Source organism: Branchiostoma belcheri, unplaced genomic scaffold (genome assembly GCF_001625305.1).
Source record: "Branchiostoma belcheri isolate BF01 breed outbred unplaced genomic scaffold, Haploidv18h27 scaffold113, whole genome shotgun sequence".
In the NCBI taxonomy this organism is placed as follows: domain Eukaryota; kingdom Metazoa; phylum Chordata; class Leptocardii; order Amphioxiformes; family Branchiostomatidae; genus Branchiostoma; species Branchiostoma belcheri.
The window spans coordinates 387,969-400,825 of NW_017802525.1; the positions used below are offsets into that span (position 1 = coordinate 387,969).

Consider the following 12,857-nt stretch of genomic DNA (forward strand, 5'->3'; position numbering starts at 1 on the left):
ATATCTAATTTTAGGTTGGGTGCACCAGTGCACCTATTCCCAAAATAGAATTTCGAGCCCTGTATATGAATGTATTTCAGTAAGAATTAACAGAGCAGACCATATGCGAAGGTAAACATTATGCATTTGCTTTGCTTAATTTCTTCCCCAGTTTCCCCTGTCACCGTGCCGTCCTGGCATCCTGCAGTCCGTACTTCCGTGCCATGTTCACCAGCAGCTACGCCGATGCCAGACAGGACAGGATCACCATCTGGGATGTCAGTGAGGTTGCCATGGCAACCATTTTGGACTATGCCTACACCGGTTGCCTGGAGACAGAGCCGGACCAGGTGCAGGCCGTGATGTCTGCAGCCGGACTATTCCAGGTAAGCCTGCCGTGATGTCTGCAGCCGGACTACTCCAGGTAAGCCTGCCGTGATGTCTGCAGCCGGACTACTCCAGGTAAGCCTGCCGTGATGTCTGCAGCCGGACTACTCCAGGTAAGCCTGCCGTGATGTCTGCAGCCACCACACAAGAACTCCTTTACATACATACAGTGCCAATTCATACATTCCGCAAAAGGCCATGTACATACATTTTGTAATTAAGTCTTTATTTGCATAATTTGCATTTAATCATGTAACATCACATCTCTTTCTCAGTTACCCACATACTAAGAATGATGAAATTACGTTGTTCCTATCTGGACTTATTGCCTCCGGGGGAGGATATATCCTTCCGCGGAAGGGTTTTGTGGGAGATGTAGATTTTCACGTTCGCATCCGTTTCTCGCGTTTGGGTGGACGGATTCTTTTGGGACTCGGTATATGTTTTGCTATTGGGCTGTTCTTTTGTTTTTATTGTATATGTGTTTTCGGGCGGGGAAAATGGTGCCTTTTGATGGCCCCAAAACACCCCTTTGAGCGTAAAAATGGTTTCAACATTTGACCTTTGGTGTATTTAAAGTATTGCAAGTCTTGTCCACTTGCATGACCTTTCGCACAGAGGGGTGTCCAGTATCGATACATTCTTTGTTTAAAAATATGCACCAAAACGCTGTTTTCCAGGGCTGTGTAGCCAGATTCAGTGAAAATATGCACAATTCAAATAACCTTTGGTGAAAATATATATTTCTTTGCGGATTTATGGTGCTTTTTTTTTACTTGGATCAAACCCGGAAGTGTCAATATGGGGGCACGGTGTCTGGTAAAGGTAGCGAGTCACAAGTATGCAAATGAGTATTATGCAAACTTTTGCATACGTGCCTATATTTATATTAACTACTGTAACAACTTCTTGTAAACCCTTGTATATTTGACGTACTATAAGCAGCAAGCTTCTGTATGTGACATTTCGGAACCCAGTCACTATATTTACGATCAAAATATTTGTGGTTTTAACGTCTGATTTAACGGTTCCGGTTGTCATTCTGAGTTTCTTTACGAGTTCCTTGCGGCAGATTAAATAGAATTTCATAAGTTCATGGGTACAATAAGCTGCAGATGAAAATGTTGACATGTGTTAACACAACCTGGAACGCTAAATCTAACACATAAAATTTAACACCATCAACTATTCATAACAAACAACATATAAGTATATACAATAAAAAGCCCGGAGGTATAAAATCTCAGATTTTACTTGTTGGTTTTAAAAGGTTTGACAGAAAATGCCCTGCAGTTCCTGAACAAGCTGCTAGGGGGTGGCAAACCCACACCACTTACCTGGACAGGATAAGCTATCTCAGTATCTGTCACCAAAAAGTCAAGCCCATAGCATGTTCAGGACAAAAGATACAAAAACCAGAATTTCTGCTGCAGTACCAAGGTCAGCCACCACTAGGCCCATATTTGACCATGACATTTGCCTTCCTAACATCTACCAACATACCAAATATCATTACAATCCATTAAGGCGTTCTTAAGTTATGCTGACTACAAAAATGCTGTGCAGACACACACACACAAAACTGATTGGTGCAGAATGGTCTGTAAGTGTAACCATGTTTATTGCCTGTAGGTGGGTTTCGTATGCCATCAGGCAGCAGAGTACATGAAGGAGCATCTGGATGTGTCCAACTGTGCTGATGTCCTGATGTATGCTGACATGCTGGGGGACTCGGGCCTGGTGGTGGACAGCGAGAGATACATCGCATCCAGGTTAGACTTAATAGCTGTTACCTACATTTTGCAATAAAGCCTAGGAAAAAAAGTAGTGTGTTTCCTGTTTCGGTCCTGAAAAAATCAGGGTCGGTAGGTAGGCCAATGACCTGATTTGTTGACGTCTGTCACCATGGTAACTGGTGTTGGGTTACATAATGTTGCAATTTTATAGTAGGAGGGATTTATACTCCTGTCTGACCATATATATGAATGTATTAGAGTAAGAGTTAACACAGCAGACCTTATGCCAGGGTAAACATTACCTTTCTAGTTGATTGTTTTTTTTTTCTAAACAGCAATAACTTCAGGAAGAGAATGCATTTCGTGTGCTTTAACATGACTAAACCTATTGCTTGTAAACATGTAACTTTCCCAGGTTCAACCAGGCGGTGCTACAACCCTCCTTTCTCCAGTTGTCTCTGCCCCAACTCCAGTCACTGCTAGAAAGTGACGATCTCATCACCCAATCAGAAGACGACGTTGTCCAAGCCGCTCTAAGATGGATCGATTTTAACCAAGCAGAGCGCTTGCAGCACCTCCCTGCACTTTGCAAAACATTGCGCCACCCCTTCATCAGCTCAAAACAGCGTGAAGAAATCGAGGGTAAGTGTCTGTCATCACCAGACAGTACGTTAGTCTACAGCGAAAGCACAACCCAACGGCTGGGGCAGAAGCGAACCGAAATGCAGATCATCCTAGTGTGTTGTTTCGACGGCACTGATGAACACATGTATGTTCCTTGCTACAACCCCGCCACGGGCGCAGCGTACGCTATTGATCTACCTGAAGACATACCCTGGGATTACTCTATGCTGTCTATGGCCGCCACCCCTGATGGTGACCTGTACCTGGCAACAGACATTGATACCAGTGATCAGGAATCGAGGACCAACAGGGAGGGGAAATTCTACCTGTACAACCACCTGCTGGCCACCTGGGAGCCAAAATGTGAGATGATTGCGAAGACGGCCAGGTAGGTGTTTTTTCGTCAAGCTGCTGCTTTCAAAAGTGTTGAAATCCTTCAGAAGCAACATTATTTTTTAAAATTAAGCAGATACTTCGGTCAGTTCGGTGGCTAAGGACACTAGCTCCTCAGGCCAATGGATACTGTCTTGATCTGTTTGGAGATTACATAATTCCAACAGATTGTATAATCTACTGGGAGCCACACCTCAAGCATGTTTAAGACCCAACCACAGTTATTGAATAGGATAGAGGACCTTCCTGGTGTGAGTGATTCAAACCTTACAACTACAGTCTGGTCTTATGCAGCCTGTATTTCCTGTGCAGATCTAACATGCTTTGCAGGAACTCCAATAGTATGGTGAGAAACATGAAAAGGGATAGTTCATTTGTTGGTACATTTTCTGTCATCTTTGTTGCACAGGTATAACCTCGTGTTCCTTGATGGGTACATCTATGCTATTGGTGGTGATAATGAGAAAGGAATGGCAGAGAGGTACGACCCCAGCCGTGACGAGTGGACGTCCATACCGCCCTTCCCTCACCGGTACCCAAGGTACCCGCAACTCTGCACTGTGGCTCTCGGTGACAGCATCTACGTCATAAGAAAGGAAGGCTGCAGCAGGTTCAGTACCACAGAGAACAGGTGGGACAAGATCGCAGACATGGTCGAACAGCCAAAGTGTCCAATGGCCATCACGTATCAGGGTAGCATCTACTGTGTGAAGGGAGACTCAGAAGACATGTTACCGACTTATGTAGAGGTGTACAACCCTGCGGATGGCGTGTGGAAGCGCACTGGGAATGGCAAGTCCTTTGTCTACAACAAGGGGATACTGACAACACACGAAGGGACTCTCGAAGCAACCCTGATGACGCATGGCGAGACTCTGTACCTACTCACTGCACACAGTGGCATTTGGGAGGAAAATAATGTACGGTACCGGTCCAATTGCAAGTTATATGTCTACAAATACCGGCCAGAGACTGACTCGTGGGCGTCCGTTGGAAAGGCAGCCAAGCGCAGGCTGGTTCCACCCAAATGTTGCCATGACTTTTTTTTTACAGATTTCGTGGTGGCAAGGATGTTCCCAAGCTGGCTGGGTTACTTACAACAGTGAACTTGAGGAGGAGTAGATCTGATGAAGAAAGACTCAGAATGGCGGGGGGGGGGTATGACGAGCACTCGCGAAGACGTTTCTGAAACTGATTGAGAGTCACCGATCTCGGAATGCGTTAGGTTTAAAGAATTTCCTTATCAAATTAATATGTGTACGCATCTAAAAGCACAGGTGATACTGTTAAATGGAGGAATAAAGACATGTTGGTTGTGATATCGTCTTGTCGTCTTATTAACTCTTGTTTAACAAGGTTTATAATCTCAAAAGTTGAACATGTAGGAATCTTGTTTTCAGGTCTGTCTCGTGTGTTGTCTTTTACCTTTGACCCTTTTGTTCACTTCAGACTCGACGTTCGTCATATGACCATACCATTCTATGAAACATTACTCGGGACCTTAGTCACTCGGGCATTGTGTACATGTAGATGTCAACACAATATAGCGATATTTTTCTTCAGCATTCAGAATTAAGTTAGTATGTAGATGGTAAAAAAAAAACAAATCGAAGAAACAAAAGGTGGTTTTAAAACCGAGCATCTCTCAAAGATCCACTTCTGTATTTTCGACGGATCCGCAGAGCACTTCCGGCAGCAGCAGTGCCTTCTGGGTAATCTGAGAAAACCCCGGGGGAGATTCAAACTCAACGGTCACTTTCATTGACCGCTTGCTTGAGTGTGCGTCCCTTTCTATCGTCCCACTGCTTGTCCATATATATACGCTTCATATAAGTTCAGCAACCACGGCATTGATTGTCAACGTCTAGGATACTGACCGTACACCGACTGGACGCTATGCGCTATCAGTGGCCGAGACAAGGACGAGAGACGTACCGGGGACATCGCCCGGCGAGGGCACGAAGCCGCCAGGCATGTCATGACACGTTGCAGACTCGCCTGACGAACAGTTCAACTGGACCATAAACCGACTGCATAAAACTGTTGACGGCATATATAGAAGTGAGTAAACCCTTCGAAACTCTTTTAATTTAAGTATAAAGGTTTCAGGTCATTTCTGACGAAAGTTTAGAGCAACTCAACTTCGCAACTCACATCTGTAACCAATTGAAGTTCTGCCCTTTATCTGACCTGTTGTTCCCATATGTAAAAGCGCCGGCCTTCTCACGGGGGGTATTTCACATGTCAATGCTGGCTCGCATAACATTATGCTGCTGGTATCCGGGCCGCTGGGGAGATTGTTATCCATTCTGGCCGAAATGCCATTTTTACACTGTACTTGTTTTCTGTTGTGTTTTTTCGTAGGTCAGAAGCGACTGATTGAACGTGGGGTAAGACTCTTCAGCGCAGACTTCTACAAAGACCATCCTGATGTGGGACTAGGAGACAGATGATGGCTGTAACAACACATGGATTGTGAAACGACCATCCTGGCGAAGCAAGACGTGATAGTTCTAGTTCTACCTGTTTAGTATTGCAAATATTTATTTTACATATGTTACATGTTTTTGTATAGTTCTTTCTTTTTTGTCGCTTTACACAGTATGTGTGGAGTTTTAATAAAGGCTTTCAGGCTAAATCTATTCATTCGTTTATTCCTTCATTTATCTAATTTAACTTGCTTGTTGGATCTGCACGTATACATATCAAACACGGGCGTATCCAGGGGAGAATGCCGTAAGGATTGGGGAAGATCCGAGGTACGGATAATAAAAATCCAAACGCCGGCTCTGTTTGCATCCGAGGCAAATGCAGAGAATTGTGTATGGAAATCCGATAGGGATACGGGAAAATCACAAGTTGTATCTGTACGCATCCGTGTAAAATACCGACGTCTGCACGTGGGGATCTATCGCATATCCGGAAAAATCCCTATTAAAAAAAAATCCGCATCCGTAGAAAATCCCGCTTTTTGCATTCTTTGGGATCCGGACAGTCCAGGTTACTCCAGGTGTACAAAAAATACTCTAAAGAAACAAATTGGAATCCGTGGAAAGTCCAGCTTTGGAATCCTTTGGAATCCGGACAGTCCAGGTATACAAAAAAATCCCTCAAGAAACAAATTGGTATCCGTGGAAAATCCCATTTTGGAATATTTAGGGATCCAAACGTTCCGGATCCCTAAAAATGCAAATTTTGGATATTTTACGGATCCTACCCATATCCGTTTGCATCCGCTTGTATCTGCTAAAAATGCGTAAATATCCCTGTGCGCATATGGCTGCATTCGAGGCCTTTTCGCCCAGTGCGACCACAATGAGAGCCTTTTGCCTCCGCCACGTTGAAGCAGTGCAGCAGCGCCCTGGTCCTCAGGTTGGTGTTGAGGAACGCCATCTTCACCCCCAACTTGGCCAGTCCTAGGAAGGTCCAGATGAAGGCCGGCTCGTTGAAGATCAACATGGCGACGGTGTCCCCGCACCTGTACCCCTCCCCCCGGAAGTACGTTGGCCACCTTGTTGGACATGACGTCCATGTCCTTGTAGGTGTAGACTTCATTCTCAAACAGGAGGAAGGGCTTGTCGGGCTGGAGCTGCACCTGGTGCAGGAAGCGGTCCACGATGGTGGTCGGAGGTTCGACGGAGAGATACTTGGATATCCGTTTGGAGGTGCGATTTGATATCCATAGGTAGTGCAGGATTTGTGCCTACAGACAAAACACTTCTTTCCTTTCTTCCTCCACTTTTTATTTCTTACTCCTTGAAAACTTTGCTTCCTCAAAGGGACCTTCATCTACGGTATGCTGGGATTCAACCAGTGCTCTTAGGAACATGCAGGATTTGACCCTACAGACAAAACTCATCTTTCTTTCCTTTATGTTCTTTTTGTTAACTTTGATTTTTCAACAGTGACTCATCTAGAGGATTCTGGGATTCAAACCAGTGCCCTTGGAGACATGCAGGATTTGCACCTATAGACAAAATACTTATTTCCTTTCCTTCCTTTCCTAACCTTTATGTATTTCTTCTTAATAACTTCGATTCTTAAACAGTAACTTTCATCCACAGCATTTGAGTTCATACCTTCTGAACATGCAGCACGGCACCTACTGGAATTAAAACTCTGTTTCTTATCAGCGTGATATGAGATTCTGCAGAATTGAGTGTCCTATTGAACAATGCTTTGCCTTTCAGTTCATTCTCTAAGTAAAGTGTGCAGATGCTTAGGATTTGAGCCTAACAACATCTGGCAGACTTACAGGTTTCATACTTAATGTTAAACTAAGTTTGTATTTTAGCTTTGACTCTAGAATCTGCAGGGCAGAATATCCTATCTAATAACCATTTGCCTTTCAGGCCCGATTCTCAGTAAGCGCACTTTGTGCTGCTCTTTTGGATTCAAACTTCCTGTTTATTTCAGTGTGACTCCAGGTTCTGCAGAACTAAATGTATCAACCAACAATGCTTTGCCTTTCAGGTTATTCTCCAAGGAAGATAACTGTATGCTGCCACTGGGAAATCAAACCAAGACCCGCTGGTAAAGTGACAAGTTTCTCTTAATCTTCATCTTTTCATTTAGATTGATTCAGACTCTACAGAATAGAATATGTCTTAACAGCCATTCTTTGCCTTTCAGTATGTTCTTAGTAAGCGCAGTTTGTACTGCTGCTTGGGATTTAAACTCCTAGTAGATGATCTTTTATTATTTTATTCCATATTACGTAGAATGCAGGACCACCAGAAATTCAGCACCAAGGACAGGGAGGACAATTTTCTGGGCTGTTTTCAAGAATGAATATTGCTGTAGGTGAATGCATTTTGCTTTTTATATGAGGATCTAATCCAGCTCTATAGGAACTGAAGATGTGAGGCCAACAGAGGAGTCTTTCCTTTTTAAATATGTTTCTGCTTCAGTCCTGCAGACTCCATGGAAAAAAACTAATTTTGGCCTTCTAGTTTTTGGTAGGTTTAGCAGAGCTTCTCTATTTCTTCCAGCAGTTCTCCAAAGAAGCATCAGCTGGCTAACTTTTCAACTTTTTTATTCCAGTTCTCACTCTTTCTTTTAAAGGCCACACTCCAAGCTGAGTTGTCGGCCTTTTTTATGTTGTTTGTTTGACTTTTTTCTCCTTTTCTTTGTTTCACGCCCACACTCAAATTTGAGTGGTTGGCTATCTTTGTCTTTGTAGCTAAGTAAATTTGCTGCAGAAAAAGTCTTGCTATACTGAAGGATGACAAGCAGCAGTGGTTCCTGACTACTGGAAGCAAAGCAGAAGCAGGGCCCCTGAGACTTCATGGTAAAGATTCGCTCAGTTCTATCCCTCTTTTGTTGTATCTATTCTTTCATCCTTCTCACATTCTCTACTTTCTTCCCCCTCCAATCCCTTCCTAGCCAACTTTTTCACATTCACTCTATTACAACAGTAAGTCCAGTATAATCTCTTTTTGTTATATGTCCTTATACATGTAAGACAATAGGTCATTTTAAGTATGTTTAGATCAAATATGCTTTTAAAAGAAAATGATGATTGAAATGTGCTTTCAGATGAGGTTTTGGTGACTACTGAGACTGATTCCATTGAGGTCACTGATCCTGGCTACTTTGAAGGAAGCAAGCACGGAGAAAAAGGAGACAACTAGTCAAATGGGATTTGTATGATATCATTCTATGCTGGTGGTATATGTTAAGTTAGGGTGGGGGGATCTGAGCCAAGCTCTACTTTGGCTTTGCTCACTAAATGTGTTAATTGTAGGGAACGTTTTGGAACATAAAGTGCCTTCTGACAAATGTATCTCAAATAACATAGAACAAAAGTAGTGGGCTTTTGGGATCACAAGTAAAGCTCTTTTAGCCAAACCATAGTTTCTTTCTTCACTGATGTCTTGGCTGCTTTCAGCTGCCTTCATCAGGGTTGGTGAAGAAATTGACTTTGGTTGTGTTGAAAGAACTTCACTTGTCTTTGGATAGAATTGCTAAGACTTAGTAGTAAGACACTGCTCCTGAGCTCACGGAGGATGACATCATGATCATTGATGGACCATAAGAGAAAGAGAGATATGAAATAGTTTAGGGTCTCAGGCACACAACTGTGTTAGATTTAAATTACAAGCAGCAATGATTTTCTTCTCACTCTTATCTCATAAGCGAGAAGGTGAGACATTGAAATTTGAATGGAACAGTGTTATGCCTGTTAATCAACCATCTTGTAAGGAGAAGATGGAACACTGAATGAGAAATGATTTTGACCATGTATTAAGAAATCAAAAAGATGGAACAGTTTTAGGACTTTTAATCACCATCATGTAAGAGGAATGATGAATGAAATGAGAATTTCTTTAGTCCGTCTTGTATGTGAAAAGGTGGACAAATAACTATTTCATCTGTCTTAGTACAAAGATGGATTTTATTTTCACCGTCTTGTAAGAGAAAAGGCCGACTTAGTAATGATCCTGCAGCCATTCCTAAAGATGCTCACCAGAGGAGACTACAACCACTAAGGACACCAGTGCACTCATTGAAAAAAGATTCAGAATAAAGATTTTTAATTAAGACTGAATATTTATTGTGATCAAAGGTTCTGAATAAGATAATTCTTCACCTGGTACAAACAATTTACGGAAATTAAGATTGAACAAACTTAAGTGCTTGAATTTGTTGATTAAAATTTAAAGGCAGTACTTTTACATGCCCTTGACCTGCTCTCTGAGTTCACATGCACTTTGAATTTAGATCAGAACCCGGAATGGTGAGTTTAAAACCAAAATTAGAGCAGGGACGTAGGTAGTAAAAGTGTGTGATGATTCAGAGAGCAGTTCTTAGTTCACAAATTTATGGGGGTGGGTAGATGGAAGTCAAGCACAAAACTTCTTTTTCAAAAATGTATAATATAAACACAAGGCACACCCCAAATTTTAACCTAGTCAACGATCTCAAGAGGACACCTGTTTTTATGTCAAGTCACTGTCAAGATGCCAGAGGTGAGCCATGTAATTAAGGACTGCATGCGTTACTAACATGTGCTTTCTCTCCTCATACTACTTAATAAAGGGGGGTCCTTTTACAAGCCTTCTAGTATCATCTAGGGTTAGGGCCATTCTTTGTGTTTTTTTTTATCCCATGATGGGAAGGGAACTGGGGTCCTTGCTACAATGGGAATTCTTTTTCTGTTTGATACTGTTCACACACTCTGTAAGCTGCACTTGCGACTGAAATAAAGAAATGGTGTCTGAATTCTGTGGTGTGAGCTTCTTCGCGATTAGTTAGAAGACTTCTTCGCGACTTTTGGAGACATTTTTGCATCAATTTTGACATTTGATACTTTTTACAAACTCTGTATGCTGCAGTTGAGCTTGAAATAAAGAATTTCAAATAAAGAAACAGTCTTTGAATTCTGTGGTGTGAATTACTTATGATAAGATAGAGCAACGACTTCGGAGATGTTTTCGTGCCAATTTTGAGGACGGACACAACTTTGGTGGAGTGACACAATGAAAGAATAGGTTTGTATCTTCCAGGTACGTATTCCTTTGCAACTTTTAAAACTTTTTCACTGAACCATTTCTAACTTTTGTCTATTTTCTTTTTTTTTTTTACAGGTCTTTCATTGGAAGATGCCAGTTTCCTGATTACCAACAAAGCAAGTAACTGGACCATGATGACAGAAATTGAACATACGTGAGAGACTTTGTTTTAAAGACATTGGTGTGAGCTAAAGATATTCAATGCAGGATAACAAATTCAGCACCAAGGGTAGGTGCAATAAACATATACCAGTACATTGTGTAAACTCAAAAATCAGTGCGTTGTACAAAGTACACAATTGCAGGTGACCCATATAGCTAGGAAAGCAACACATAAAAGTTTGTGTTATGAAAGATATAATGAAGATATAACGTTAATGTTTAAAATTTTACCTTGAAAAAGTGACACAAGAAACATTCCAGCTCAAAGGTGTCCCAAAATTTCTGCAGAAACGGAAGAATTCCTCTAAATCGTTGTCGGCTAGATTTCACAAACAGTTTGTTGACAAAATACACAGCTTTCGTAGGTGATATTTCAAAAGACTTTTTAGACTCTAAAAGAGAGTAGGAGTGTGCAGGCTGGTAGTGCTGCAGCTAGATGTTGTTCAGAAAAATCTCGCTAGGTGTCGCTCTTAATTTCCCACTAGTGCGCCTGCGCTCCAAAGAAATTTTTCCAGCGGGAAGGAAACTCTGCATAGGAAAACAGGTGATTTTGCGGAATATCCGTTTGGAAGAAGCTCTGACATCCGATCTTTTATTATCAAGCAGAAGCGGACACATACAGCTTTCTGTAGCGGGAAATATGCTGTGATTGCAGAACGCACAGTGCAGTTTAAGGTACGTGTAAGGTGGCGATATCGCTGAATCTGAGGGGGAGGGGGGCGAGAATTTTCCAGGTTTTTGTCGCTCGATCGTGGAGTTAAAATCATGTTTAGTGCATGCACGTGCGTGTACAGGGTTTGATTTTTTCTGTGTGAATACTGAACACTTGGTAAAAAGATTGTTGATGTCGGCAAAATGATACGATCGTGCGTAAAGCCGTTGTCATGGCAATCTAATGACAACAACGTCACGTCAGCTTCAAAATATTATAAATAATATTATTATAAAATTATAATAGAATTTTTGAGTTGCCAACCTATGTTACTGGCTGCACAGCACGTTCATTGCCACAAAAAAACTTTTAGATTTAAAAGGATCGTGAAAAACTACCAGTGTTAGCTGTGCAAGGGCCAAATTTCATCCAAAAATTTCATCCTTCAGACAAAAAAGCTAGAAAACTGCACTCCTCATAACATCACAAAATCCACATATTAAAGAAAAGGTGGGATCATAATTTTTCTTCCACTGTTCCAGAAAAATAAGTCCAACCCAAGAAGTTAGTATCAGCAGCCGCAATTATACTAACTAATCGCATAAAAATTTAAAACACTGCTACTAAGTATTCATCGTCTGTACCTTTTATTACCTTCGCCAAGAAGGTTATGTTTTCAGGGGCGTTCGTGTATGTGTGTGTGTGTGTGTGTGTGTGTGTGTCTGTGTCTGTCTGTCTGTCTGTCAACACGATAACTTGAGAAGGCCTTGATGGATTGTCTTGATACTTGGTAGGTGGGTAGGTCTTGATGAGACCTCAAAATGATTAGATTTTGGGCCCCCTAGCGGCTTGTTATGGTACTGCAGCTGAACTTCCGGTTTTGATATCTCGTGATCTAGACATGTTGGGGTGACGAAATTTGGATGGTAGGTAGCTCTTGTGCTGGGGAAGAAGTGACGTGAGTTTGGGCCCCCTAGCGGCTTGCTCTGCAACTGCAGGGATATATTCTTGAAAATATTCAAAAGGGGATAACTCAAGAACCGATTGACGGATCGTCGTGATTTTTGGTATGTAGGTAGCTTACGCGATGTTTAATATAATTATGTGACAATTATGCAAATATGGATGTAATTTGCATAATTTATGGGGAAATTCTATAAATCAGCTGCATTCCATGATAGGACAATTGAAGCTTGTGACATTGGTAATTGACAACGAGAGAAACACAGGAAGATATTGATTATGTTAATAATGACTTAATTTGCATAATTAATGAGAAAATTTTATAATTATGTAATGATAACTGCCTGGAATTTCATACTTGTGGTATTTGAAAGTTTAGTTGAGGTGAACATCATTAAATATAATTTATTCAAATCAGGACCTCATTTGCATAATTTATTAGGAAAT

General features: G+C 41.7%; 2 protein-coding genes across 2 annotated transcripts in view; both read left to right on the forward strand.

The window, feature by feature from the left end:
• The window catches only part of LOC109462177 (kelch repeat and BTB domain-containing protein 8-like), a 9,392-nt gene extending 5,002 nt beyond the window's left edge, over positions 1-4,390 (forward strand). The window contains exons 3-6 of the mRNA XM_019758675.1: positions 152-365; positions 1,999-2,138; positions 2,518-3,114; positions 3,529-4,390. Coding sequence (XP_019614234.1) covers positions 152-365; positions 1,999-2,138; positions 2,518-3,114; positions 3,529-4,225 — 1,648 coding nt within the window. The 3' untranslated portion in view covers positions 4,226-4,390. The remainder of the gene's footprint in view (positions 1-151; positions 366-1,998; positions 2,139-2,517; positions 3,115-3,528) is intronic.
• A 6,892-nt stretch (positions 4,391-11,282) lies between these two features.
• Positions 11,283-12,857, forward strand: part of LOC109462165 (protein PTHB1-like) — a 29,045-nt gene continuing 27,470 nt past the window's right edge. Inside the window, exon 1 of the mRNA XM_019758658.1 lies at positions 11,283-11,470. The gene's annotated coding sequence lies outside the window, so the exon portion shown is untranslated. The remainder of the gene's footprint in view (positions 11,471-12,857) is intronic.